The sequence below is a fragment of the Oikopleura dioica genome, chromosome PAR, assembly GCF_907165135.1.
Source record: "Oikopleura dioica chromosome PAR, OKI2018_I68_1.0, whole genome shotgun sequence".
In the NCBI taxonomy this organism is placed as follows: Eukaryota; Metazoa; Chordata; class Appendicularia; order Copelata; family Oikopleuridae; genus Oikopleura; species Oikopleura dioica.
The window spans coordinates 11,286,335-11,312,935 of record NC_137293.1 but is presented as its reverse complement, the minus strand read 5'-3'; the positions used below and the strand labels follow the sequence as shown (position 1 = coordinate 11,312,935).

The window sequence follows — 26,601 nt, the reverse complement described above, 5'->3', positions numbered from 1 at the left end:
ACTCTAGACACTTGATGGAAAATCTTCACCCGAATATATCGTCATATTTTCAAAACCGCTTTTTGCCCTGTAATCTTACCATTTCCTGGATATCTCTCTCCTGATCCAAAACAACAAAGACCGTAACCGCGTATTCTGTAGCTGGTTCAGTTATCAGGGTCAGATGATTGGTGTCACTGAAAGAATTCTGTGACAATATTGTGATAGAATAACTTACCTTGATGTTATTTCAACTTCCGGAGTTACTTTCAGCCGAATTTCTCCGTCTTTTACTTCTCCGATTTCCACCTCGATGCTGTTAAAGGATGAGAACCATTAAGAAACTTATTTTTAATCTACAGGTAGGGGAATAATTATTCATGGAAGCAGCATAAACTTTCAGACTGGAAGAACCTCCTATGTATAATAAGACAGTCTAATTTAGTCTTGTTGTTTTATTGAAATATACTGAACCGATCCTTGTCGAACGAATGAATGGAAAACGGATCTCCGGTCCTTCCACAGCCGTTCTTCTTTTGGCAATCATCGGAGAAAGCTCCACCCCAGATGTACTGACTGGGGTCACAGTAATTTCATATTCTGTATCTGGCAATAAATTCTTCAGAAGAAGGACGTTGCTTTTTATCTGCTCTTTTTGGATAACTTTTGGTGGCGGTTGAACATCAATCTTTCTCGAGCTAAAAAACTCTCTTCCTTGATTTCAAAATTTTGTCGGCTGAAATTTCAGAACTCGTTCCTTATAGCTTCGGATCAGAGGGTCTTTTCTCCATTCAACATTCATTCGGTCTTTCAGTGGACTCAATTACTGATCAAACTTATTCTTACAATCCCATGCAAAAAGTTCCAAAATATTTCAGTCCAAAATTGATCGGATAGCAGAAACAAGCAATTGATTGTCCTTTTTGAGTTCATTTTCATCAAGTGGGATGGCCCAGAATCTGTTTACTGGTTTGAATCCTCCCATATCACGGGTAATGAGAGAAAACGAGAGAAATTGGTCGTTTGGCCAAGATGTTCGCTGACTCACGTAAATTTGGGTTGCTCCTTTAGGCGCCGTATCCTTTACTTTGCTCGCGCCAAGTTCGGATATTGTCTGGGTTTCTAGACAAATCCGGTCAACTCTTTTCGTGAGCATTTCCTGGTCATCCCAGACATTGAGAACGGCGATCTCCTTAGCATTCCGCTTTAATTCCTCGCACGCCTTATCCGACAATATTGTCTGGCTTTTAATAACTATTCCGTCGCCTTTTCTCGACCACTCAGGAGGAGCACGCGACTCATAAGCTTGACAAAGCCTCAACTTCTTCGTTGAGTCACTTGCTTGAGTCGGGAAGGAGAAGCCGGAGATAGAACGACTGCCGCTTTCAGCTGAAATGATTCTGAGTTAAAAGTGGCCCATCAACCGGTCTGCCGGAATTCAACTCTAATCGGGTTAGGCTCTGTCTTGACCCATTCGAATGTGATATAAAGAGGAAAACGCGGTATCGGTAACTCGAACTCGCTAAGCGCATTTCGGACGACAGCGACGGACGCCGAGGGGACACCGGCGAAGTTGTTTTCTAAAACAACTCTATACGACTTTACTAATTTCCTCAAGTTATACAGAATTACATGAACGCCTTTTCTGCTCAAAAACTTGCAAATCTCATTATTCCAAATTTGACAAATCTCAAAAGCCACTTTCATCCGCCGCCGCCAAAAACGTCGTAAACATAATGTTGGAATGGTCCCTTTTTCAATAAATATTTTATTTAATAAATCCTTTCCTATGCAAATCCTTATTCAAACAAACCGCGATCAGGAGGAGAATATCCTCGGTAGGGAAAATCCGGACTCACCTTTTGAATAGCCATTAGGTGGAGAATCGGAAAGAGAGAAAATGCTGTGTGTGATATTCAATCGCGAGTACCGGGTACTCCAGCCTTATTCTGAGTTGATCAAGGCTTGTATAGTTAGGGTCCACGCTCAAAAAATAAAACTTTTTAAATATAAGATATATACATTTTATGTAAATATAAAACTTTTAGCTATTGAAATAACAATTATTTTTAAGCAAAAAAATTTTTCAAAACTTCAAGGGATGAGGAGAAAATTCGATAAAACATTCGAAAAACTATGAAGAACGACTGATTTTAAAATTTTTTTTTTATGAATAGGTTTAAAAAAGCCCATAATTTAATATTTTTTTTCTTAATTTTTGGAGGATGCCTTCTTAATCGAGAAATCTTGCAAAAAGGGTGAATTTTGACGACAAAAAAGAGCGGCGTGAGTCGCGTTGCGCGGAATGCCCCCAGGCCGAGAAAGGGTGTCCACACTGAAGCATGAATAGAATTTCATTTTTCAAGAATTTTATTTTCTTGACATTAAAAAAGACTTCAATAAATAAAAAACCAATTAATTTTTCATAATTTTTATTAAAATTCATATAATTTTTTCAAATCGAAAAAAATCTAAAAGCAGAAAAATTAACAGTCGAATTATTCGTCTTTAAGAAGCTCCTAGACTTTTTAGGTTTAAAAAAATCTTTTAGAAATAAATTCGACGAAAATTGTATGGGATTTTTGGGATCAACAATTTTTTGAAAAATCAGCTCAGCTCAATGATTATTTGGGTTATTATTTGGACTTTTTCTGGTCGCGAAGAGGTTTTCGGAAAAGATTGAAGCGTGCGTAGGGGTGAATGAAGAGTTCCAGGAAAAGGGAAAGTAGCCACGGAGAAAGGTGTGAGCGACATAGACAAACATCGATCTTCTTCCGAGAGGGACGATAAATGGAAAAAGAGGAAAAGTCGAGGAGAAAAAGGAGCGCTAGGGAATTGAAGCCGACGGTGAAGAAAACGAAGCTGTCGGACCAAAGGTTTTTGTTGAAGGGAACAGTTGATGCGCGATAGAGCCCGATGAGGATTAAAATTGAGCCGATTCCCAAAGAAGGATTCTTCTGTGAAAACTCTTCTTTTTTCGAAGAATCTTTGCAGCTGAAGAAAACGATCAAAATCGACGAAAAAGTGCCAGTAATTCCTTCTGGATCAAAAACAACCGGCTTATTTTTAAAGTGCTCTTCTGAGTAAAACATTTCTTTCGCAGTTGACCATTGATACAGGTGGGAATTTCCAAGGAAAAAGCGACAATGGAAGAACTGCGAATTCCTGGAAGCGAATGGAAATTACTGAAAGGGAATTCGCTAAGCGAATCCAGACCCCTGGTATAAAAATTTGTTCAACTGAGCTGAGCTTGCCTTTTCTTGATATCAGTGAGCTAAGCTGAGCAGACCCTTTTTGAGCTACCATTTTCCAAGCTGACCTGAGCTGCCATTAATAAGAAAATAATTGGTCTGAGCTGAGTTCTCTCAAAAATGATTGACCTGGATGAATGAGCGGGCTAGCCCGAGTGCTGATTGAAAAATTGAATTGTATCAAACTTGGAGCCTCTCCTGAAAATGATGACATCCATGATCGGTAACCGTCAGAGTGGGATACGATTTGGAAGTCGTCGAAGTTTTCTTGTTCCAACTAAAATCAATTTATCTTTCACAAATTTAAAAAGAATTTTTTCCGGAATATTTTTTTATTTCTCAGGACCGATGACCAGGTTTGTGAGGACTAGGTTCGTGTGACTAGGTTCGTGGGTGCCATGTCGGAAAAAATGGTTCGAGTGACTAGGTTCGTGAAATTTTGATTTTTATATGTATTTTTGTATCTTCACCATTTTGGGGCAGTAAGGGAAATGGGTTGATGACTAGGTTCGTGTGACTAGGTTCGTAAAAGTTTTAATAGAAAAATTTTGGGGCAGTAAGGGAAATGGGTTGATGACGAGGTTCGTGTGACTAGGTTCGTGAAAGTTTAAATAGAAAAATTTTGGGGCAGTAAGGGAAATGGGTTGATGACTAGGTTCGTGTGACTAGGTTCGTGAATTTTTAAATAGAAAAAATTTTGGGGCAGTAAAGGAAACGGCTTGATGACTAGGTTCGTGTGACTAGGTTCGTGAAATTTTAAATAGAAATAAATTTTGGGGCAGTAAAGGAAACGGCTTGATGACTAGGTTCGTGTGACTAGGTTCGTAAAGACTAGGTTCGTGAAGAATAGGTTCGTGTGACTTGGTTCGTGTAACTTAAGGGTATCCTTGAGAAAATCATTTTTGTGAGTTGAAAATCAAATGTCGCCTAGACAACGCTTCAAGTAAGTCTACCAGAATGATCAACATAGAGGATTATATAATGTACCGTAACCACGCGATTAAAAGAAAAAAGAAAGCGGAAAATCCACTTTCACAGAGAAAATGAAATTTGATCTTCTTTTTCTTTTTTCAAGTATATCAGCATATTTACATAAAAACAATTGTCCTCTTTCTTATAATGATGTGAAAACTTATTTGACTCAAAATGGATATTATACGATTGAACATTGGGAAGAACTTGAGAGATCAAGGGTCAGAAATTCAAAGGATTGGACGAATTTCATTCGTAAAGGACGTCAAGCAAACCTTGCAATCATGAATATTTTGAAGAACAAAAATTTGAGAATTCAATTATGGCCTGATCAAGATCTTGATGATGCTTTATGGGAAACAAATCAACGGAACCAAAATATGATTGATAAATTATTGGATGGTATGGGCGATTTTGAATATTATTTTTGCAAAACGCCCATTGTCCGATCATCGAAGAGGCAACGTCAACAAAGTCAAGTTCCAGTTCCTGACCTTGAAATTCCGAAATGCAGCGCTCCGTTAACGACGCTTCAGAGCTTTTTTAAGAAAAAACCGCCTGGAAGAGAAACATTTAGCCCGGCATTCTCCGCAAGAGGTCAAAATACGGTAGTTAACGCTTTAAATATAGAAAATATTGAAAAAAAATAATTCAAGCCGACGTATCAATTTGAAACAATACGATTTATTCTTTTGCTGAAAATGCGAGCGATTCCTTCAACAACTATTCGGGCGATGCTTTCTGAATTGGAAGATTTTGTTCCCGAACTGAAAAGCCCAGAGGTCGAAATACCAAGTGAGACGTTTATAAATAGTCTGTCCGGAGTAATGATAGAACCGATGCGTCACCAAATCGAAAAATTCGTGAGATCTTCTGTCGCATTGACGCTACATTTAGTGCAGGGATAAGAATAGATTTTTTCTGACTAAAATTCTCGAAATACCAAACCGTGTTTCCGATCCTTAAGAACAAATTTTCTTCATCCCTCTGATAGACGCGACGACATCACGACGAAATAGAGCTGTCAGCTCTATCGGTAAGAGAAATTTATGAAACTGATCATTCGAATATTTCGCAGGATTGACTGACGAAAATGGGAAGTTTTTGTTACTTAGCATTTATCATCAGCAACGTCATACAGCTGATCAATTGTCAAAATGTGCTGTTGATGAATTAAAAATTCAATTTCTATCGACTTATTTTTCAAAGGCTCCGATATATAGTCAGCGATACAGGTGTCTCCCTTGTGTGATTATATTTTTGAAATTCTTAGCTGCCGCGCAAGTGAGTGCGAATCGAAAAATCATCCAGCTTCTCGAAGATGAAGGCTACAGGCAAAATATCTTTAGTTTACGATGTATGATGCTGAACGGATTTAAATAGTGCGAATATTTTAAAATGTGTGCTACAATTTCATCTTTCATAAATCCCGAAAAAGCATGTAGCCGCGAGCTTTGATCAACGCTCTTACGAGCATTTTGAACACGAGGATAAAAGCCGAGATGCTCTTAAGGGGGTACACGCCCATGAGCGCAAAAAATCATAAATGTTTGATTTTATCTCGGATCACATAAGAAAACATTCTTATTCCTTTTCAGTTGAAAAAGGCTAGTTTACCCCCTTAAGATAAACTCTAAGGGATTACCATCCGACGTCTGGAATCTTCTTGTCGCGCTCAAATTATCATTTGGAAGGTTGTTTTAATCTGTTATTTATATTCAAAATATTATAAGTCGTACAACAACGGCACATAGCCGAGCCGATATCCGCTTTGGACTCGAGGCGCTCTTTCTCGCTGCGAACAAGTCGCCAAATCGCCCATTTTCAACGGATCTTGGGAGCAGATATGCGATTCATGAATGGGTCATTTCAGATTTTAACAAAATTTTTTTTAATTACATGACCCTGGGATTATCAAAAAAATACTATTTCTTTTTTCAAATATGAACAACTCGTTATCAATACTTGCGAGATGTACAAAGAAAAGAAATATGCAGCAAAAATTTTAGAAATTTCTGAAAAACCTGATTTCTATTTGACAAGAGGTCGATAAATACAAATTAATAGAAAATTCTGTTTTAGAATTATCGACCTTCTTTTAAGACTAAATTGAAAATGGCCATAATTCCGATCGGGCTTCGGCGATCTGTGTAAAAACTTCAGTCGAGCTCTGATATGCTTTCTAAACAAGCCGCGTAGCGCCTTGAAAAAAGAAAGCCGAAGAGCGGCTCCATAACAAAAAAAATAATATTTTTCAAACAGTTGCAAATTTCAGATACTGGCTCAGGTTTTTCACACAGGTTTCTGAGCCACGATTCTGATGTTTTGGAATGTTATAATCGAGCCGTTTCTCGATCGAACAGGAGGAACGAAGAAATTTACCGAGATAAAGATTGCATTTCAGAACATGAAAAGAAGAATGGATTATGTCAAAGGCGACGATTATTCTGGGTCGTACAACCGACTTTTTGGAGGACTTACGGAGAAAGCAGATTATCTCCAAAGTGAGCAGAAGGAGCTCCTATTATCAGAAGATCTCCTTATGTTAAAAGAAAAAATTGAAGAACTTCTTCATCTTCACCGAAGAAAAACAACGTTGTCGAAAAAACTCGATCAAAATATCAAAATCGCGTCCGAACGTATTATGGGCATGGTCATTTTTAATTTCTATTCTTAGGGGGAACCCCATCGTTTTTTCTCAAGTAAGACTTCTTGATTTTAAAATGATCAATTTTAACGAAAAATACGAGAAAGAATATATCGAAATAAATAAGATTGAAGTTGAAGATGACGCGGTTTTAACTTTTGACAACAGAGCTGCAGGTTTATTCGAACCATTTTAAATTTTTACTTGAATTTTCAGAGCGTTCTTTCGGTCAATTAAAATCGCTCGAGTCTTCTGATTCAAGAACGACAGGCAGAGTTCCAAAAAACGTAAAATTCTCGCATGCTGAGAAATTTTGAATTTCGCGTGCGCGTACGCGTGCTAAAAAAAGGTATCCCCTCCTAAATGGAGCATTGATTCCAAAAGAGATTCAAAATTTGGACTGCGCACTACTCTCTGAAAATGGGCTTTTTTGGACAAGCCGCCCCGCGCACTACTCTCTGAGAATAAGCTTTTTGGCAGAAGCGTGCTTTTGAACTCTTAGGACAGACATTCGAGTATGGCGTCAAGTTGTTGTGCGTCAAAATCAGCTTTATGATCATTTCAAATTTTTGGACGAAACCATTCAAAAAGAGTTGGTCTGGAAGGTGGGAAAAATATTTTATAAAAAAAAAACTTTTTTAGGGAATGCGCAACCGTGAACAGCAGCTTGAGGATGATAAACTTGCCGAACAACAAAAAACATTGGAAATCATGAATGATTCTTAAATTTTTATTCATCACTTAAAATAAATGAAGCTAGATTTTTTGCTGCTTCGTTCCCATAGCGTCGTAGTACTTCAAGCTCTGCGATTTTTTGAGTACTTTCTTTTTTTATGTTCATTATTTTCAAACAATATTATTTTGATTACTTTTTTGAACCTGTCCTAGATTCCACCCACTCGGATATTCATTTTTTGTAAGAGAATGCAAATAAGTCTCAAATTTGCTTTATCAAAAGAATTCCATTAATTGGAATTTTTTCTTCCTAAAAAAGCCTTTTTCCTTAATAACAGCTAGAAGCGTCTCAAGAAGCTCATCCATATTCTTAGTTCTCTCCGAAAGTGTTCCTTCATGTAAAACAAATCTGCTCTCAAATGATTCGCTCATAGTTCTGTTTTCCCAACTGAGTAAACCTAGAAAATCAATCTTAATTTTTTTATGTTTGTTTTTCTACCTAAAAGTATTTTCCTTGCTTCATCAAAATAAGTCGAAAGCATCTCTTTTACACTGTCTTCTTTAAGGATTTTCATGAGCCACTTAACAAGTAAAAATATCATGAAAACCTATCGAAAAAGAATGGTTCTTCAATTTTCTGGCGTTCCAATTTGAAACTTAATGAATTTATAAATTTATCTTGAATTAACAATAGATAAAATCTTTTTATTGTTTAAAAAAAGGACTCACATAAAAGTACTAATGTCGTAGATTGAATCCGCATTTTCAAGGAGAAGCTGAGGAATGTAACTGGAAAGGTCCTCAAAAAATGCCGCAATCTCATGATCCCGTATTATCTTGAGTTTGATTTTCAATAGTTCGATAATTATTTTTATAAAATTATTCTTCTATCAAACCCAAAACCAGGCAATTCCCATGTAAGCATCTGCTTCAAGTATAAAATTGGTGACGTCTCTTTTATTTTTGTAGCATTGCGGGGTGTAAATTTCCAAATGAGCTCGTGAAACCACGTTTCTCCGGATTAAAAATGGATCGCTTTCAGATTATTTGAATAGACTTCCATTAAATAATAAAAATTATTCAAAACACGACTTTCCGAATATGGGGAGAAGGGAGCCTAATTGTTAAAGAAAGGGCTGAATGACAAATATTGTTCTCTTGTTCGTGTCTCGGAAGAAAATGACCAAGAAATCGCTGGCAACGTCGCATTCCGAGAATAAAAGTATCATTGTCGTATTGAGGAGTAATTTCTTCAATGTCTATCCGATATCTGGTAAAATCTGGTCTCTTGGATTGACCAACTGATATTAAAAACAGTAAAATATTCATATTTTGATTTGAAAAAAATCTTTCTATTCTCTTTTTATTATTTTTCTGACTTCAATATTATGTCATTTTTAATAACTCAAAATAAAAAGCTTGCAAATATTCTGCTAGGCTCAGCAAAACTCAACAAAAGAAATAAAAAAGAAAATGGCCCCCATGACGGAAAAACACGGCTATTCCCGATTTCTGGAGTGCCCTTAATTTGGAGTAGGATAATTATTTGGAGCTGTTTTTTAAACCGATTTTAAAGGGTGTTAAAGTCATAATTAAGGGTATCTGACTCGGTCAGAAGAAAGCCTGGACCCATATTTTGAAAAGTAAAGGTCTTAGAATTCAAAAATATTCCGGAAAATGCTGAAGAAACATTAACATATATAATTGATTTCATAAAAAATACCATTTTTGAAAAAGCAGCTTTTTTCTCTGCTTCGAGATCATCAGTCGCTTTTTGTATTGCGCGGTCGATACCGACCTTCATTGACCATCCAACGGCAAGAAGAATGAGAGTGAAGAAAATTTTCTTCAAAATTTTTTTGCAGTCGAAGGTTTCGCAATACGGCGAGAGTTGCACAATTGGATCCGAATTTTTTTGTTACTTGACCAAAAAAGTTCTCTGTACAAGAGATTTTAGATTAGGCTCTATTCTTACTGAATCTTTTTTCAGATCAAGTCTATCTAAACCCTTATTGGCTGAATTTCGATTCAAAAATGGCCAAAAATTTTTAGATTTCTCGAACTTTGGCGCCTCTTTGCTGTAGGTTTGCCTTGAGCAAATGATTTCTCTGTACTAGAGAATAGCGGATAGCACACAAGCTTTCAGAAGAGCTATTGAACGTCTGGATTCATAAACCCTAATCGGCTGAATTTCAAGTCAAAGATGGCCAAAACGGGGGATCCCTTAAAAATTCTTAAGCTTCACAATTGCGCAACCCTGCTTTGACGTTTTCGGTTTGAATCCCCGAAAGAATTTTTCCCATCGGCTATCCAATCCAGTGTTTGAAAAAATGATGAGCGCTTATTCTTACCCACTCCCGTACACTTTCAAGGCCAATGCTCGCGCTCATTCACTTACTTGAAGAACTCGAAGATTGGTCTTTAAGGACCCTCCGTCATCTCATAATCACTTTTTCAAACACGGTTATCGGGTTGATCCCCTTAAGATTTTTGAAAAATTTTTTAATTATTTTGTAGCCCGATAGTTGCTCTGGGGCACCAGAAGGAAAACAAGCTTAAAGGCCTCTTAAGGGTGTCGCACCAATAAGTTTAAATGAAAATATTTTTCAAACAGTGATATCATTGTGATCACCTTAACTGATCAAAATTTTTTCATGTTGAAAATTTAGCTGAGACTCTTGTCAAGGGCACCGCATCAAGTTTATGATGATATCTTAAGGGTTTCACTAAAAAGGGTTTGAAGATTGGTGATCGGCCGAAAAATGGGCAAATTTAGCTAAAAAGCCCGAAAATCATGATTTTCAAGGTCGATTTTGAGGGTCAAAAAGTCGAAATAAAATTTTATAATAGAGAAAAATGATCCTCAGAACTCAGAGAATCAATTTCCGAAAATCGTCAAACATGACGGGGGTCCTTAAGCGTATTTACGGGCGTTCTTTGAAACGAAACATATTTACCGGGCAGTTACGTAAGTGGTAAAGTTCAGATTATTTAAGTTGTTTAAATACCTATTTAAGTATTCCTATAGCCGATCTCCGACCCCCTTTAGCCGAAAATGCGTGATACAGTATCACTGATACTCCCCACAACAAGCTCACTCGCTTATCTTATTTTCGACCATTTTTTCAAACACTGATCCAACCATTGTTGCTTGGCTCAATTGCGGAAGAATGCAGTGAATTTGATGAACCTTCCATCTTCTTTGGAGTTTTTAATGGCCAAAAATTTAATTTTTCTTTTTCTTTTTAATATTATCGTCAAAACTCATCCTTTTTTTCTCGATTTTGTTATAAAAGAAGAAAATTTTGACAAAAAAATCGAGAGAAAAAGACTAGAAATTTAAATTTAGCCCAAGGTAATGAAAATTATTATGTCATTTTCAGTAATACTTTCATTTTTTTTCTTTTTAAAATATAAACGAGAATAAAATGTTCTTTATTAAAATCAGTTTAAAAGCGGATAATATTTTTAAAAATTGTCTTGGACACCCTAGGAGCGCCCGAGGCAATCGGCGCCGCGCTGCTTTGAAAAGGGGCAAAATCGACAAAAAATCGCTTATTTCTGTTAAATAAGGCCATCCTCCAAAAAAATAGTTTTTAAATTTGAAATAAGCAATTAAATTAACATACATTTCTTTTTTTAAATTTTAAAAAATTGTCCATCTTGACCATTTTCAGATTTTTGCCAATTTTAGGGCCTTGTTATTTCTCAACCCTTTAATGTTTTTCTCGGATAAAGAGATATAATACCTAAACGATACATCTCTATAACATATATAATTTTGAAAATCATTGGACCATTATTTCGGGTACCTAATTTTTGAGCGTGGACCCTATGTATAGTAGAACCATGATGAATAAAAGACAATTATTTCGAAACTCTTCCTTGGAACTGGTAAATGGTTTGATATTCGTTTTCATCCTCTGAAAGAATAGCAATTAGAGTAGTTATTCACATTTTCTAAAATCGAAAATACCGGAGTTCTCAATTTTCTCAACAACTGGCGCATAAAATGCTTGTTGGGAACTCTCAAATGGAGTTGAATCCAGGGGAGAAAGCGAGATGCCTGAGTCGTAGGGTCGTTGAGATCGTCGGCCCGTCCAGATTTCCGTCATTCCCGGCTAAAAAATCGTGTAAAGGTTACAAAAATATAATGACGAAGTTAGATTACCTGAGGAATAGTATTGACGAAATATGAATCACTGGTGTCCCATTTTTTCCCGCACTCTTCGTCAATGATAAGGAGTTGTGTCTAGTCATGATATATATATTCTTAATTTCGTAAAAACTACGTCACCTTCATTTGCTTGTGAGTACAAACCCGCAAAATCGAGAGATTTCCTCCATCGTTTTCAGCCTGAAGAATCATCTGCTGAAAGCTACCCTCTCCCGTGTTACGATCGTAGCCGTAAGGGACACTCCCTTTGTCGGAGAATTTGTAGGTTGTGATATTTCCAGTGGTCTTTTTGTAAATGAACACTTTTCGTATTGAATCTTCGTCGTGAAAGATGTCAGAAAGGGTTCCACTTTTTGAGCGTTTCAGATTTGCGAACAGATGAGTCAAGTTTTGGAAGTATTTTGTATGGTTCAAAGTAAGGCGGAAATTTGACCATTTGCGGTGCTCCACAGTGGTGGCGCGAAATGGAGGCTACCTCGGAAGTTGGTGCCGGGAGTGACCAGTTTCGGGCCCTTGGTGGCGACCCGGTCGGCGGTCATACCCAGTACCATTAAGCCTATTTGCGGCTCGCCGATTTGCAAGAAAATATATTTTAAGCCAATTTGCCCGCGCACCGAGCACAGAATCGACGTTTTTAGTGATGACGACTGTTTCGCGGGTAACGTTTGCAATGGTGAAACAAAGAAATATAAAAAATTCAGACCACAAATAAAAAAAACTTTGATTATAAGAACCATAATACTGAGTATTTTGCGGATAATGTATATTTTATTCTAAGTAATTCCAACGAAGTCAAAACATTAATATTTTTAGTGTAGTGAAAATAGCAGTTCTTGAAAATTTTTATGTGCAAAATCATTACTGAATGATAAATATTAACATATGTTTTAATTGCTTGTTATGAAGCCACAAGTCAATTATGGCATCAATTATCGGGTATATTTTGACCGGAACTAGAGAAAATAAAGCGTTTTAGTTGCGTAATCGGATTATCCTTTTCGAAGCTCGACGCGGAGCCTTTTTCGAACTCGCGAGCTAGAGTGGAAACGAGAATGGGCCTCCCTTATCAGTCGCTGCGCCGGGACTCCCCGCCGAGCATCTGGAATTGATAAGGAGACGCAGTCGCAGCCAGAATTGGAATTAAGACAAAGGAACTGGGAAATTATAACACTCCACTTTCAATAGCATTAATTTTTAATTTCAACTTTATGATACGGCTAAGTCCCGACGAACACCTGCTGAGTTTCTCATCTTATCGGGGATAAGACTGTTTCAATTTTAAAAGATCATAAACATTAAATTTCCGTTTGAATGAAAAATAGCACCAAAGAAATAATTATTCAAACTTGGCCTTGCTGAAGATGATCAAAAACGTTCTCCTTGGAACGACTGAAGCAAGCTTGAGGTGCGAATTCGCCTGAGAAAAGGAAAAACTCTGGTTGAAAAATTAATTCGATCTCAAAATTCAGTGGACCACTTTGAGCCTAATCGGCTTACGGGAAGAGCTCGGAAGGCTCAACTCGAGTCAAAAAGCTCTTTTCTTTCATACATTGTTCAAACTTAATTGCCAATAAAATATTTAACCATCGCTTGTTCCAGTTATTGCACACTTGGCATATTTTTCTAGGGGCAAAGACCAAAAGGTTTGGAGATGCCGGGTATCGATCCCGGTACCTCTCGCATGCTAAGCGAGCGCTCTACCATTTGAGCTACACCCCTTGAACTAGTGACCTCAAAGGCTCTACCAGATAACCAAAACTACTGATCGTTAATTTTTCAAGACGCGAAACTCGCCGTAGGCATGATATTGCCAAGGGGTGTAGCTCAAATGGTAGAGCGCTCGCTTAGCATGCGAGAGGTACCGGGATCGATACCCGGCATCTCCACACTTTTTCTATTTGCCTGCAATCAGAAACGCTTTCTTGATAGGGTTCTTGCCCATGGAGATATAGCAGATTCTTCCCGGTAGTTTTCCAGTTCAATTGTGCCATCTTGAATGGAATAATCACGAGTTTGAGGAACATAATTAGACTATTATTTAGAACGTAATGAATAAAAATTTGTTTTCAAGAAAGATTCGCAATTCTTATCCCATGACTTTTTCGAAACTCAGTTTGTTCTTTTTCGATTTAGACTGTGTTTGTTTCGGTTTTTCGGAAGTCTGAACGACACGCTTTCTTCCGTGAGCTTTCAATGCTCCTCCAGGATCTTGTGACAGTCGGAAAACTGATGAACCAGCTAAGATTGGTTTCCATTTTTAAAAATTATTCCACATCGGAATCAAAAGTTAGTTCTCAAATCATCAGATGACTTTTCTTTCGGATAAATTCAATGGAAACCAAATCAGAAACTGTTTTGAAAGAAATAAAGAAAAGGAGAGCGAAGACATGAGCAGCCCTTATTCGCCACGGCCGACAGTCGTGGAAATATCCCATAAAATCAGCTGTGTCTTTTAAGATATACCTTCCCTAAAAGGAGTTTATGTGAACGACTTTCCACGAACATATTTGAATTTATCCTTTGTAGATTTAATCTTTTGAAACTTTTTAAAGCACCGATTTCAGAAGAATTGCGGAATCTTGTTGATCATTGCTCCCCATTTTCCCATGCGTTTCCGATTCTTGAGCGCTTTGGGTCGTTTTATTGTGCCCAGCTGGGGACAACAGCTTATCCTTCGGCTACCCTTAGTACTCCTCGAGCAAGTCCCAGCGGCTCAAAAAAGAGCGGCGGTGGTGGTGCCAGCAGAGTGGCCCCCGCCTTTATCAAATGCAACTCGATATTTTGAGCAAGTGGGATTAACTTCGATGCTCAAAACTCCAGAAAATGCAGCACTATGAGCACTTATCAAATCAAGTGCTAATCAAAAGGATGCAAAAGTGTTCTCAGACTAAATAAGACACCAAAATTAACTCAAACTTTGATTCTATCTCCTAAATGATTATTAACAAAAGTAATTGCTATTGAAAACCTTTTTCAGCTCGACGAATCTTCTAGTACAAATCTCTTTTGAATAAAATTCAGGTCTCGAATATTAGAGAAAAATGTAAAACGATAACACCTTGTACTGAAAGAATAAGCAAATCTGAAGTGGAGGAGTTCCGACGCTCCAAAAAGTCGACCGCAGTTTGGATTGAGCCAACTTGCCCCAACAAAAATTTGATCATTCATTTTTTTCAGAAAAGGATTCCTGGAGGATCCCTTGAGCTTCCGGTTTGCTCGTCTGCCTGTATGAATAAGTGTTCCTTACTAGCGATGTGTCTCTTTGGGTCCCACTCTGTGTGGCACTTTATCAAACGTCACTGGTGTCAAGTGGAACATGGCAGTTGGAGCGGCGGTGAAAATTTTTCGAAAATACGAATTCACTCAGTCGTCTTGAAGGCCTGGCGCAGCTGCAGCTGGTGAACCTTTCAGATATCGTTTGTAGTATTTACGCTGAATTACAAGCATTTCTTCGAGTACGCCCATCTGGTCGACAAAGCTTAAAAAGCGCAAGAATGGTACTTTGAAAAACTGGATATACGTTTTCAGAGAAGGTTTATTTGAATTTGTTTAAGCAGAAACAGGCGCCAGGAAAGTATTAATCAGGAGACTAGCCGGATTCATGGCGCCGAGCGTGTTTTCTCGGCAGCTACGAAATTGCACATTCGAAGTAGAAGAAGAAAACTTTCGCACCACAAGAAATCTAGCCCTTTTCTACTGATAGTTCTACTGAATCATGTCGAAAAAGAGAAAAAGTTAATTAAATTTCTTAAATATTTTGAATAGAAAATAATCCAAATTAATGATAATGCAGCTCCTTATCGCTGTTGAAGTTTTCTGGTCAATTTTGATCGTGAGTGGCTGTTCCACCAGGTGGTTATTTTCACTGGTCGAAAAAATGTTTTCGATGGCAGCTCGAGAGTTTAATTCAAGGGGCAGCTCAAAATCGGCGAAGGAGGTTTTCGGATTAGCCAAAGAGCTCATTCACTCTTTCTTTTTCTTCCGTTTTTCTGCCCCCTTCTGCTGATAACGGAACACGTGATAGCGCGGCGGGTGATCAAAGAGCACGCGCCGAGCTGGTTTGTCTTTTGTAAAATTTGAATAAATTCAAATTGCTTAAAAAGCTCTTTATTGGCAATCCCGGTCAATTCCAGTCTTTGATGGGCGCTGACCCTGGACGCCATTTCAAAAGGGATGAAAAACGGACACAATGCTCTAATCCGGAAAGCCCCGGCTCAGGGTTAGTATCATGTGAGCTCACTTTCGAACGATTCTAGTGGCATAAAACGGCTCTTTCAGCGAATCCATCCTGTGTTCGATAAAGTCGCCCGGATCAGCTTTATTATCAAATTATCAGCGATCGCAAAATTTCGGATTCGGGAGAAAATCCGCTATCTGCCGGATTTGGCCCGAACAAAATGATCCTGTACCAGTGAGGAGATAGTTTTTCAGCTCAGACAAGACGTTGATAACAAAATTTTACGGAAAGCGCTAATTTCAAGAAGGCTAACTAGGATATTACTCAATCGTTTATGCGTAGTTGTTTTGCTTTCAAGAACTGTTGAGAACAATAGCGTGTTTGCAAAATACGATTCCGACCCCGGGTGCTCTGGAGAAGTGACCTTGGGTTCCCACGCGTGCCCCACAGCAGGTGACGCCTTTATCAGTTTCTCCACTTAGGAGCGTAAATGACTGATAAAAGTAAAGATTCTGTTTGTTGCCAAAATATAGGCAAACAAACAGAAAGCGTCAATTTGCCAATTCCTTGATCGAAAATTAGAAGAAACACAGACGGTAGGAAAGTGAAGCAGATTGGATTTATAGAGCTTGTTCTAGCCAGCTCGATGGAATTTAATCGATTACGAGTTGGACGAGATTGCCTGAAGCGACGGGTGCGCATAGCGAAGTGATCCTCAAAGAACACGCTCGCGGGCAAAGCGGATTTAGCCGACGGCGCAGAAGCGGCCAAAGAACAAATCACAAAAAAAAGTTTCTCTCACGTGGCACCCCGTGGCGAGATACTGTAATCGCACTGCTAATTGCCACCGACAAAATAACAGAATAAACAAACTGAAACATCTTTGATCTTTCTTCTTATTTTTCCTGTAATATGCAAAAATAGCCAAAGAAGCCTTAAATTTTGTATTTTCTCATTTCAGAATAAAAATTCTTTATATTTTTTTATATTGCTAGAGCCTCCAGCCTAGAGCCTAACTTCTTTTTAGACTTTTGTAAAAAAGCCATAATAGATTATTTTCATTTCAAATATTTACGCGCTCCCTAAATGGCCCTCATTACGGCTTGCAATAACAGTTTCCTCTTTCTCTCTGCCTCCTCGGGGTTGAGATAATATTCCCTAATATGACATTAGCGAGTTCGTCAATCGTCTAGGAGAGCTCGACAGGGAGGCTCCAGCCGCGGACAAATATTTTCCTTGCTCGTGAAAATTTTTTGCGTTACGGTCGAGGCCGAATATTTTAATCGAATTAGGGTACTTTAGAAATTACGGCGCCACCCGCAAGAGCGGTCGCTTCCATTTCCAACAATTTTACCTAGCCACCCGATTTCACGTTACGGTCGAAGTGAAAGTCTCAGTCTTTTTATAACACCCACCTAGCCTTCCTCTTCCTCATCTTTCTATACCAAGAAAATGGCCATCCAGCCGTCTGAAGTTAAGAAAATCTGCTTGCGTCTTTGCCGACGAGGATGTTTTCTAAATGCGCGCTCAAAAGGCCTGAGTCTACTGATGTTTCTTGGCCGCTAGAAAATTTTGTATTTCGGAAGTTCCAATTTTGTCACCAGTGCGCATAATCCGGAAGGCTCAGGCGCGGCGATACACAGAGCCACTCGCTGGCCACCGGCCCCGTCGTGTGTTCAGGAACGCGATATCATCTACTTCTAGTACTTCTTCTATTTTATGTAACAATATTCTTGTTAAAAGAAAAATTTGTTTCAGTAGATTATGAAAGGTTTATATAAGCCAATTCAATTGAATTCAATTGAATTCAGAGCTGACAAACTAATCCATTTTTGAAGAAAATCAACTCGTCAATCAGCTTATATGAACATTAAAACTAGGAAATGAATGTAACACAAATGCTCGTCACTCAAAAAAAGGGTACCGCAACTTCTTCGCACGTGCCTTTCCTCCTCAAGGTGTTCCACCTGGATCTCGTGGAAAGGGCAACATCACCGCGCCTTGATTCACATTGATGGTATTTGAGCCCTTCTCGTTAGGTCGAAGTTAAAATAAAACTAAAATTGAAAGATTCCAGCAGAAGACAATGAAATGGCCTTGACGCGCTTTTCGTCCAGCGGAGTGTTCTTTGGCAGATTTGTGTTGTTCTAAGAGCGTCTTTAGGGCTCGTCGGCGTTTTTACGAATGAAAGCGCGTCTTATCACAGTTTTCACAAACACTCCAAAGAAATAACTCCCCAAAGCTTTGTTTTAACTTTTCATTATTCGAAGCGTGGCAAGATGAAGGCATATCAACAAATATATGCTGAATAAGAAATTATATAGAAGTTTTATATCCAAAATCGCCTTTCTTAGTAAATTTCCAAAGAGAATTTCGTCCATTTTTATGAAACAAAAAGTTGATCAGGGCACTTTTTATAGGTCTTGTATAAGTTATACAGTATAACTATATACGCCCAGAATCCTGAATAATATTCGAACTGTTGTGAATTTCATCCTTCGAGCTTTTAATTAAACGACAAAAGTACTCCTCGATATAACTCGTGGGAAATGCGCCAAAATCCGACAGTGTTCCTCAGCGGGTACTCCCTTCTCAGAAAGGAAAAGCCATTGAATATTTAATCGGCGCTAGTACTAATTTCACGCATGTTATATTACTTCAAACCCTCGTTATAGATTTTCTGTAGCTCGTTTGAGCTTGGGAAGAGTGTCTAAATACGTAAAAAGTACTCGCGCTTTTTAGAAAATAGATTAAGGCTGTCTTGGTGTGGGGATTTTGCTCGAAAATCGTAATCGTCAGGCGGATGAGCCAGATCATCCGTCGAGAGAGGCGACCGACCGGTAACAGAGTTACAAGTCCAATCCGGCTTAGGAGGCGCTTAATTGAGCGTCAAAGTACATTCTGGCCGTATTAGCGCCCGGATTATCCCCCCTTCGCCACACGAGCCAGCTCATCCCTTTTACTCTCTTTTATAAGCCATTTTTTGGGCAGTGATATTATCAAAGCACTCGTATTCTGCATTTTCCCAAATCATTATAGAAAGCTTATTTTAATTATGAAAAGAACACCTTTCGTTGATAGTTGTTAAAAGCTGTTGCACAATAAAAGACGTTTTTAATATCTTCGAATTAACATAATTATTATCCTGATATGCGAGTTTTATTCACATGAATGAATTGAAAACGGCTGGTGTTTCAGAATGCGAGCCGGGTTATATAAATGATAGCAAGAATCTTTATTCAGAAGAAGAGCGTCAAGAACTCGACTTGTTGCAAAATGTGTTGTTTCATTTCAGTGTCAATAATCTGATGATTGGAACTGGTGGCGGTGGAATAAGACGGCGGCTGGAAATTTGGACGAGCGGATTATTCAGGAGATAGTTGGCTGTTGGGGTGTCGGGCGGCGCTAATCCGCGCACAACTACACCGCCGCAAACGCTGAGCACCACCAACACATTCCTCCCTGATAATTCTGTTTCCACCAGCGGGCTCAATCGTAATCGAGGAAGTGAATTAGCCAAACACGTTGAATAAAATCTTTTAAGAAGATCCTTTATCCTAAATTTAAGTCAGCAGGTTCCGATAACTTCAGACAAAACTTTTTAGACGATTGTTATTGATCCCTTTTTTAAAAGATAAGCTGCTTATATTTCATTAAAAAAGCATTTATTTCAAATTATATTTCAAATTAAAAAGCATTTTTGAGCAAAAATCATTGAAGATATTATTTTTCAATATCAAAAATCGCAAATACGGATAAAAGTCGCTATTCATACTCTATAAATCGATTCAAAGTCTACATCTACTAGACAGTAAACAAGATCAGCTGACAAGTCCCCAAGGGAGTCAAGCTTTTGGCAATCTTTCTTGATCAAGAAAGGTTGTTTTGTTGCAGGAGAAGGAAGACAGATCCGCGCAGGGTTTCCTCATGCTCCCGCAGGAGGGCGTACGCGCTTGCGATTCTCGCTTCTTTGCTCCGTTGGGTGGCGCGGCTGCGTTCCGCTGCGGCGGAGCAACGAATCGCTCACCTCCAAACCTCCCAGTTGATACGACGAGCACTTCAACATCAACAAATCCGCTCAGAGACAAATCCCTCTGCCAAATCCTATAAAGATATCAAACGCGCGAGCGAGAGAGCAGCTGACTTTTCCAGAGAGCAAAGCTGACAAGCTGGCAATCACCGAGGAAGCGCCGAGCTACTCCCCCAACTCCACCAGTCTCGCCGAGGAGCAGTACTCGGCCTACACTTACTGGGAGCAAGAAAAGAAACTGTGGAACCAACAACGAGACGATCAGGAGGGAGCCAATCCCCCTGATCCAATCGCCGCTCAGGCCTTTTCAGGCATTGGTAAGTCCCTAACAAGTGCGTTGACTTCTTGATAAGCGGCATACACACCCTTAAGCTCTTCCTGAGGCTCTATAAGCGCGCTCAGTGGGTTCTGTAGTTATAATGGGGCCAGACGTACTGATAATGAACTTGCTCTCTTTGTCAGAAGATGGGTCTGGAAGCACTTCCGGAGCACAATCCACAAAAGGAACTCCCATGGAAGGTGTTTGCGTGAATAAGGATAGCACCTGTTTCTTTGCATTGATTTCAAATTAACCGTAACTGCGCATTGTGTAGCTGGAATCTGCCGGAATCAATGAAAACATAGGAGATTATGTCATTATCGTGCTTCTCGGAAAGTAAAAATTTCTTTTTAAAAACTAAACGCTTTTAGAGCGAGAAAGAGGCTTCTATCGCTGTTTCTTTTTGAACCCAGGGCTCGCAGAGAAGGTTTATTTTGAGGATTAGAGGTGGCCCACACTTTGCAAAGTCAAAATAGCTGCCCGGGCCAAGGCTCTCGCCGACTTGCCGATCCCTGCTTAGGCATCTTAGGTTTGAGCTTAGCCCCCAGAATGCTCATTAGTTCTGTTCAACAAATTTCTAAAGAGTCATTCCTTCTGATTGCGTCAAAAATATGTACCTGTAAGGTGGAGCTACCCGTTCCTGACCCGCTTATGCAAATTCTATCGCTTTTCGGGTCGTTTTGATTTTTCCTTCATTCTGAGCGCGGCGGGATTACCCCTACTCAACGTGTTTCCTTAGCCAGTAATCCTCAACGCAAGCTAGAATTATAATTTCATAGATAGAGAGTTACGCCAATATTAGACGTTCATGAATTGAGCCTCAAAAAATCTGGATCATCCGGCGGATTAGCAACGTTTGATCCGCCGCAAGATGCATTCCAAATAACTTATAAGATCCAACTCTCGAGGTTGGCCAACGTAAATTTTCGCGAAATAATCCACACGCGAGCTCAGAGAGAAGGTCCGGCACCGAACCCAGAAGTTTACCCTGATGCGGGATGAGCGCGGATTAGACCCCGCCCGGATCTAGTCACTTTCGCTTTTTTCATCCCACTTTTGTTTTGTCATTCTGACTTCAGATTCGGGAGTCGTTATTTATCTTTGTCTAGGCAATGATCAAATCATTATTTTAGCAACTTGAATTATTTATTTTTCCTTAGAATACGATCTATTTAGATGTAAGATGGAAAAAACACATTGAAAATAATCTCCCTCTGAAGTTTTAAATAGAAAAGCATCGTTTAGTAGCATAAAATAAATATATTTCCGTCTTCAATAAAAAAGGGATGGTGGTGGTGTCGCTCTTACACCACCGATTACTTTGGTGCGCAGCCAATCAGCGCGCGGAAACGCGCCATAATCCTTATTTTCAACATGTTCGGGCGGCGCTAATCCGCTTACGGGCGCCATAATGCCTACTGTACGGTCTGTAACTTCTTTCTTTCCTGGAGATTTCCTTGGTTAAATAGCTCCGGTAGAAAAGCAATTAGAGTAATGGGTACCCCGACCGCCCAATGCGTGAAAATCAGAATGAAACCACTAAGTGAATAAATTCACACAAGTAAAAAGGAGCAACCCTCTATTCCAAACGTGAAAAAAAGCTAGAAAGGGCTCTTGAATGGAAAAAAGATGCAAGGCCAATTAGCGAAAATTTCCCACGGTACTCCGGATGCGCCCGTAAATATCCGACCCTCTACTGATAACGCACGCGCAAGAAGATAAGAAGTTATTTTTCTCTCCTGGAGTTTTTTCAATTTTGCCAGACATTGTACTCCTTCGCGGGAACATACCCAAGCCACAAGCGTGTCCCCTCTTTTTGCAGCTTAGGGTGAAGTAATCCGCTTCCGAGGTCCAAGTCAATTCCATAACCGCAGAATCGTTCCGTCAAAATAAGTGTTCGATTCTTCTTAAAAATATGTCTCACTCTATTTCGTCTAATTCGTATTTTTAGGCAGCAACTCAATGTCCTACTTAAAATCTCCTTATGGAATGATTTCCAACCTTTCAAATCCAATGGATCCGCTGTCTATGCATCATCGAATTCCTGGATATCCAAGTAAGTTTTCCCAAATAAGAAGAAGAAGTATTTTTCGTTTATAATTTTAAAATGATCGAGAAAACGGAGCATTACAAATTCTCCTATTTGGAAAGTTTTAAACACTCTTCCTTTTATTTCCACTTTTTTAGTATGAAAAAGGCTCGTTTTTCACTAGAAATTGAAATTTAACACTTGTGACACGAGGTGGCACAAATTGCGCTTGCTAATTCGTTAATACTGACAGTGCTCATAGCAATTAGCCGCCTTCCAGTCGACGCTAATCCTTGGCAATTATTTTAGGCGCAACAATTCTTCCACCGGATATAAACAAAGTAGCACTGCTACTATATGTTTACGCGGGCTCCCTTTCTAAACTTATATTATGATATTTTCGGCCGGGCGTATTTACGATTTTCCTCTGCGAGGGTTTTGCATTTTTCGCGAAAATACAAAAACATGCGTCCGGACGAAATATTTGATTTTGCGAAAATTGTTTTGACAAGCGCTACCTAGCTAATGCCAGAGTGGCCAAACTTACAAAAATGACAGAAACGTCACCGAGTACTCGGCACTAGAATGACAGTTCATATCATCATACCATACTTGTTATAACCCGGCGTTTTTAAGGTGATGCCTACTGCTTCAGTGGAATCAACAAGAGCATGTCCCAGCCAAACGGGCAACTACAGTCGCTCTGCCCGCCAATGTACGGTAAGTTCAGTCCCTCTCCGTCTATGATGAGTTTCGCAAAATATTTGTGCTCCTCCACCACAAGTTTTTATTTGATTTGCGCCAATCTGGTTTGAGCTCACATTTGTGAGGCGCTTCAAAGTTCAGAAAGTTGTTTCTATGAGCGCCACTGCGGTCATCGCGCCCAGGTGCAATGTGTTCGACCTTTACGGTACTGCAACTTTCTATGTGACGAAGTGTTCTTTGTTCATGTCCAAAAGGACACAGACAGGAAGCGATAAGTTAATTATTTATCAATAGATCAGATACAAGAGTTAGTTTATCAAAACAAAACAAAAAGTATCTCACTTTTGATCAAAGGCGATTTTGCACGGTGTTGTGCGCAAATTACCACTCTCGCCTTTGCCTTATCGGCGGGTTGGTTCCGCAGCCCAAATCTGAGCCACCGCCAGAGCGGCTTATGGCCGGATTAAGGAACACATGGCTTCTTCCTGAAGACGCTCCTTCGTTTTCTTTGGGGAAACTTAAACAGACAAGCATCTTAAAACTTTGTCTTTTGCGTAAACAAACAAATTGCCTCTTTTCTCACTTGGATTCATAAGAATTATTCGTAAGATTCAGGTTTGCCAACACGGAAACAAAGACGAGAACGAACAACCTTCACGCGCGCCCAGCTCGACATCTTGGAATCGCTCTTTTCGAAAACGCGTTACCCGGACATCTTCATGCGCGAAGAAGTCGCCCTAAAGATCAACCTTCCCGAGTCACGTGTTCAGGTAAACAAAACGAGTCAATTCAATTTTCAAGAGCGCGTGCCCTTGTCCTCTGATGAAAAGGGATTATCCGCCTCTCAATGCGCGCAGTTTTAAATGTTGTGAAAGGGAGAATTCATCCTTCACGGTGGGGCTCCTCGATAAGCTCCTGAAGCTGAATTTTTTTCTTTCTTTCTTTTTTGAAGAGTTGCATGAATCTCATGAATTCGAAATCGAGTTCGACTCTCAAGAAACTTTTGAGTTCGATTACTGTTCTTCGCGGTTGCAGATTGAAACTGCTGGCATTCAATCAGTGCGCCCGCGTTGAGTAAAATCTGTTGCGGCGTTTATAGACAGGTTAAATCGGAGATGAGCTGCTTCGATCGGCAGCGCGTGGCAATCGCAGTAAATTGAGAAAGGACAAAACACTCCGCCACGAACATACACACACGCATAGTTTCAATATAGCCAAAACGAACGGCTAAAAGCAAAGCCCCTTTCTTCGCTCGGCGCAAAGCCGCTTAGCGTCTTTTGCCAAATTGCTCGAATCATGGGCCTGATAGATAAATAGTGTATTTTCTAAGATACAATCAAGGTCTTTTTCCATGATTGAATTTTTGGTCGAAAATAAACTTCTACTAAATTTTTGCTTTTTCAAGAGGCTCGAGTCCCGTAAAAACCCGTTGTTGGCAGGGAAGCAACACCACCAACACAAACCATGAACCAGGATATGCGCGATATGTGGATTAGTGCTATCGCGCCAAGTTGCGCCAAATTTATCAGCCAGGGCGCAGCCTGTGATAACACTCTGCTCTTTATATTTTACGATTCTTCGCATTTTTATTGAATTTTCCATTTTCAGGTCTGGTTCAAAAACAGAAGGGCAAAGTACAGACAGCAGCAGCAACAAAAAACGAATCCAGACGGATCGAGTGAAGACAAAGACGACGAGGGCAAAAAGTCCGAGACAGAAGAAACCGACAAAGATCAAGAAAAGGTGATTTTTGTTTACAGCATTGATTTCTTACTCGGTTATTTTAGACGCTATCGATAAAGAACGAGCGGAAAACTCCTCCATTAGGCGGTGTACCGCGAAACTCGACGAGCCCGTTCAGCAGTAGCTCCACCCCCTCGGCGGTGAATCAGAACAAGTCCAGCCCAGCACCATCTAACTCTTCTTCAACCGGTCATCAACCTCCCCCACAGCCAGCCGGTAAGTTGTTGAAAATACGCACTCTGAATTGACGACGCGCCAGATAAACAATGCTCTAAAATCGTAATCTACCTCAAAGGCTCTTATAAAAACTAAGTCATTGTCTTTCGTTTTTGTTTTTGCCGGGCAAACTGAAAAAGTATAGAACTAAACGAGGGCTAGGTCACGCAGCTGGAAAGTTGAATTCTAATCCGCTTTTGCGCTGGAATTAATCCCCCATTTGAGCTGGGTATGAAATAATAGCAACGCCCGAGAAAATGAAAAAGCCGCGACTCCCGGCCGGACGCCCCGGCTGGGCAACAGTAAACAAGGTTGCTGCGCAGAGCACCTCCACCAAAATGCGCCATAATTTTACGCGGCCGATTGTTTTCGGAAAAATGGATTAGCCATTCGCCAGTTTACGCGATCGATTATGGCGAATAACTATTTGCTTATTTACCCTCAAATATCTCGGCCTCGCAGATATATATTTCGAGAATAGAAAGATAGACTTTGAGTTAATCTCTCTTGTCCATCAATCGAATTTCACAAAAATGAGCAAATAAAATGGAAAAACTTGAATAACCGTGAATATGAATAAACGCACGATACTCTGAGTTAATTCAAACCTAATCCCATAATCTTCGAAGATTTCTTAATTTTCATCTTAATTGAAATATTTCAATTAAGATGAAGTATACTCAATTTCAAGTTCTAATCCTTTATTTAAGCCCCTCACACCGGCGTCGCATGGAGCCCAGAGCCGCCAACGGATCCCTCAATTCTTGGCTTCCAAAACCCAACTTCCTCGTCAGAAGCGCCAGGTTTGGCACACCAGACCCCTCCTTCAATTTCGTCGACATCCATAATTGGCGCAAACAGCTCTGGCACTCCTCCATTTGGAACCCCAGATGCATCATCAGTCAACGCCGATGCCTATTCTGCCTGGAATGGCGCGTCTGGGGCCTTCTATCAAGGTGCCATGGATAGTTATTTCCACCAAAGCAACCAGAGCCATTACTACTCTCCCATGCAAAACTACAACCACGCTGTCCCTGCCGGTGTTCAGGCGGCTGGCGGACCAGCGCAAAATCCTACTGAACAGAGCTGGAAATTCCAAGTTCTTTAAATCTTAATTCTAAAGATGTAAAAATTACACACCGTTAAATCCAGATTTCGGTTGAAATCAACGAGGACTCATTTCTATTTTGACGAGAGAATATTGCTGTATATTTCAAAAATCGAAGTTTTATTTTAAACACCTGCATACTTTAATATGATGCTATATTGAGAAAGATTCCTTCTACTGTAAAGTAACTACTGTACTTTTTCTTCTTGTCAGAGTATTGTCGTACGTATAAGTGCTAGTTTACAGGTAGCTTCTAATTCTGTGATAAACTGGACATTATGCTTACTTAACTTTACTATTGCTGATGTTGTCGTAGTTTCTGAAAAATAAATTAATTTATCGATTATTTTTATATGTTTCTAATTTGCAGGGCTTCTTCTCAGCTTTGACGCGTGCTGATTTACAGTGGCAGAGCGTCATTAATCTCTTCAAATTGCCTAGAAAGTGGCTTAGGAAAAACGAAGAAGAAGCACAAAACTGGATCGATAAATGCAGCGAGTTTTGGTTTGAAGTGGCACTCCAAAAAAGCAACTCTTTATTTGCCCGTCAATTTCTCCAGGGGCAATCGCGTTC

At 39.6% G+C, this 26,601-nt stretch overlaps 4 protein-coding genes, 1 long non-coding RNA gene and 2 other non-coding genes across 8 annotated transcripts; 4 read left to right on the top strand and 3 right to left on the bottom strand.

Annotated features, from left to right (window-relative positions):
- Positions 1 to 853: 853 nt before the first annotated feature.
- Positions 854 to 12,252, bottom strand: LOC145701817 (uncharacterized). Its single transcript, XM_081779034.1, has 7 exons — positions 12,152 to 12,252; positions 11,822 to 12,050; positions 11,696 to 11,776; positions 11,501 to 11,645; positions 11,412 to 11,447; positions 1,839 to 1,925; positions 854 to 1,368 (listed from the first exon to the last, which is right to left on the bottom strand). The coding sequence occupies exons 1-7, from the start codon at positions 12,250 to 12,252 to the stop codon at positions 854 to 856; spliced, it is 1,194 nt and encodes a 397-aa protein (XP_081635160.1).
- Positions 4,258 to 5,709, top strand: LOC145702362 (uncharacterized). Of its 2 annotated transcripts, XM_081779583.1 has the most exons (5): positions 4,258 to 4,810; positions 4,859 to 5,099; positions 5,197 to 5,238; positions 5,281 to 5,437; positions 5,476 to 5,709. In XM_081779583.1, the coding sequence occupies exons 1-5, from the start codon at positions 4,274 to 4,276 to the stop codon at positions 5,525 to 5,527; spliced, it is 1,029 nt and encodes a 342-aa protein (XP_081635709.1). In that variant the 5' UTR covers positions 4,258 to 4,273; the 3' UTR covers positions 5,528 to 5,709. The 2 variants fall into 2 exon arrangements, with proteins under 2 accessions (XP_081635709.1, XP_081635710.1); XM_081779584.1 differs by lacking the exon at positions 5,281 to 5,437.
- LOC145702364 (uncharacterized) lies at positions 5,728 to 7,615 on the top strand. Its single transcript, XM_081779585.1, has 7 exons — positions 5,728 to 5,896; positions 5,936 to 6,247; positions 6,503 to 6,850; positions 6,942 to 7,025; positions 7,066 to 7,119; positions 7,357 to 7,454; positions 7,492 to 7,615. Exons 3-7 carry the CDS (start codon positions 6,523 to 6,525, stop codon positions 7,573 to 7,575), a joined length of 648 nt encoding a protein of 215 aa, XP_081635711.1. The 5' UTR covers positions 5,728 to 5,896; positions 5,936 to 6,247; positions 6,503 to 6,522; the 3' UTR covers positions 7,576 to 7,615.
- On the bottom strand, positions 7,740 to 8,642 carry LOC145704218 (uncharacterized). Its single transcript, XR_014134432.1, has 4 exons — positions 8,254 to 8,642; positions 8,133 to 8,180; positions 8,024 to 8,076; positions 7,740 to 7,982 (listed from the first exon to the last, which is right to left on the bottom strand). It is a non-coding gene; the product is annotated as an uncharacterized LOC145704218 (long non-coding RNA).
- Positions 12,253 to 13,347: 1,095 nt separating the features above from the next.
- On the bottom strand, positions 13,348 to 13,420 carry TRNAA-AGC (transfer RNA alanine (anticodon AGC)). The gene has a single exon. It is a non-coding gene; the product is annotated as a tRNA-Ala (tRNA).
- Positions 13,421 to 13,514: 94 nt separating this feature from the next.
- Positions 13,515 to 13,587, top strand: TRNAA-AGC (transfer RNA alanine (anticodon AGC)). The gene has a single exon. It is a non-coding gene; the product is annotated as a tRNA-Ala (tRNA).
- A 6,344-nt stretch (positions 13,588 to 19,931) lies between these two features.
- Positions 19,932 to 26,354, top strand: LOC145703048 (uncharacterized). Its single transcript, XM_081780359.1, has 7 exons — positions 19,932 to 20,225; positions 22,179 to 22,283; positions 22,893 to 22,976; positions 23,577 to 23,731; positions 24,570 to 24,704; positions 24,749 to 24,920; positions 25,631 to 26,354. Exons 2-7 carry the CDS (start codon positions 22,190 to 22,192, stop codon positions 26,026 to 26,028), a joined length of 1,038 nt encoding a protein of 345 aa, XP_081636485.1. The 5' UTR covers positions 19,932 to 20,225; positions 22,179 to 22,189; the 3' UTR covers positions 26,029 to 26,354.
- The last annotated feature ends 247 nt before the right edge of the window (positions 26,355 to 26,601 follow it).

Coding starts and splice junctions, on each gene's coding strand:
- LOC145702362 (XM_081779583.1), top strand. CDS start 4,274: ATGAAATTTGATCTTCTTTTTCTTTTTTCAAGTATATCAGCATATTTA. Junction 4,811..4,858: donor CCGCAAGAGGTCAAAATACG/GTAGTTAACGCT, acceptor AAATAATTCAAG/CCGACGTATCAATTTGAAAC. Junction 5,100..5,196: donor CGCATTGACGCTACATTTAG/TGCAGGGATAAG, acceptor TCCCTCTGATAG/ACGCGACGACATCACGACGA.
- LOC145702364 (XM_081779585.1), top strand. CDS start 6,523: ATGTTTTGGAATGTTATAATCGAGCCGTTTCTCGATCGAACAGGAGGA. Junction 7,026..7,065: donor TTTTGACAACAGAGCTGCAG/GTTTATTCGAAC, acceptor TTGAATTTTCAG/AGCGTTCTTTCGGTCAATTA. Junction 7,120..7,356: donor TTCTGATTCAAGAACGACAG/GCAGAGTTCCAA, acceptor CTCTTAGGACAG/ACATTCGAGTATGGCGTCAA.
- LOC145701817 (XM_081779034.1), bottom strand. CDS start 12,252: ATGGTACTGGGTATGACCGCCGACCGGGTCGCCACCAAGGGCCCGAAA. Junction 12,051..12,151: donor CTCCATTTCGCGCCACCACT/GTGGAGCACCGC, acceptor ACGCTCAAAAAG/TGGAACCCTTTCTGACATCT. Junction 1,369..1,838: donor ACCTAATGGCTATTCAAAAG/GTGAGTCCGGAT, acceptor GAATCATTTCAG/CTGAAAGCGGCAGTCGTTCT.
- LOC145703048 (XM_081780359.1), top strand. CDS start 22,190: ATGTCCTACTTAAAATCTCCTTATGGAATGATTTCCAACCTTTCAAAT. Junction 22,284..22,892: donor TCGAATTCCTGGATATCCAA/GTAAGTTTTCCC, acceptor GGCGTTTTTAAG/GTGATGCCTACTGCTTCAGT. Junction 23,732..24,569: donor TTCCCGAGTCACGTGTTCAG/GTAAACAAAACG, acceptor TTCCATTTTCAG/GTCTGGTTCAAAAACAGAAG.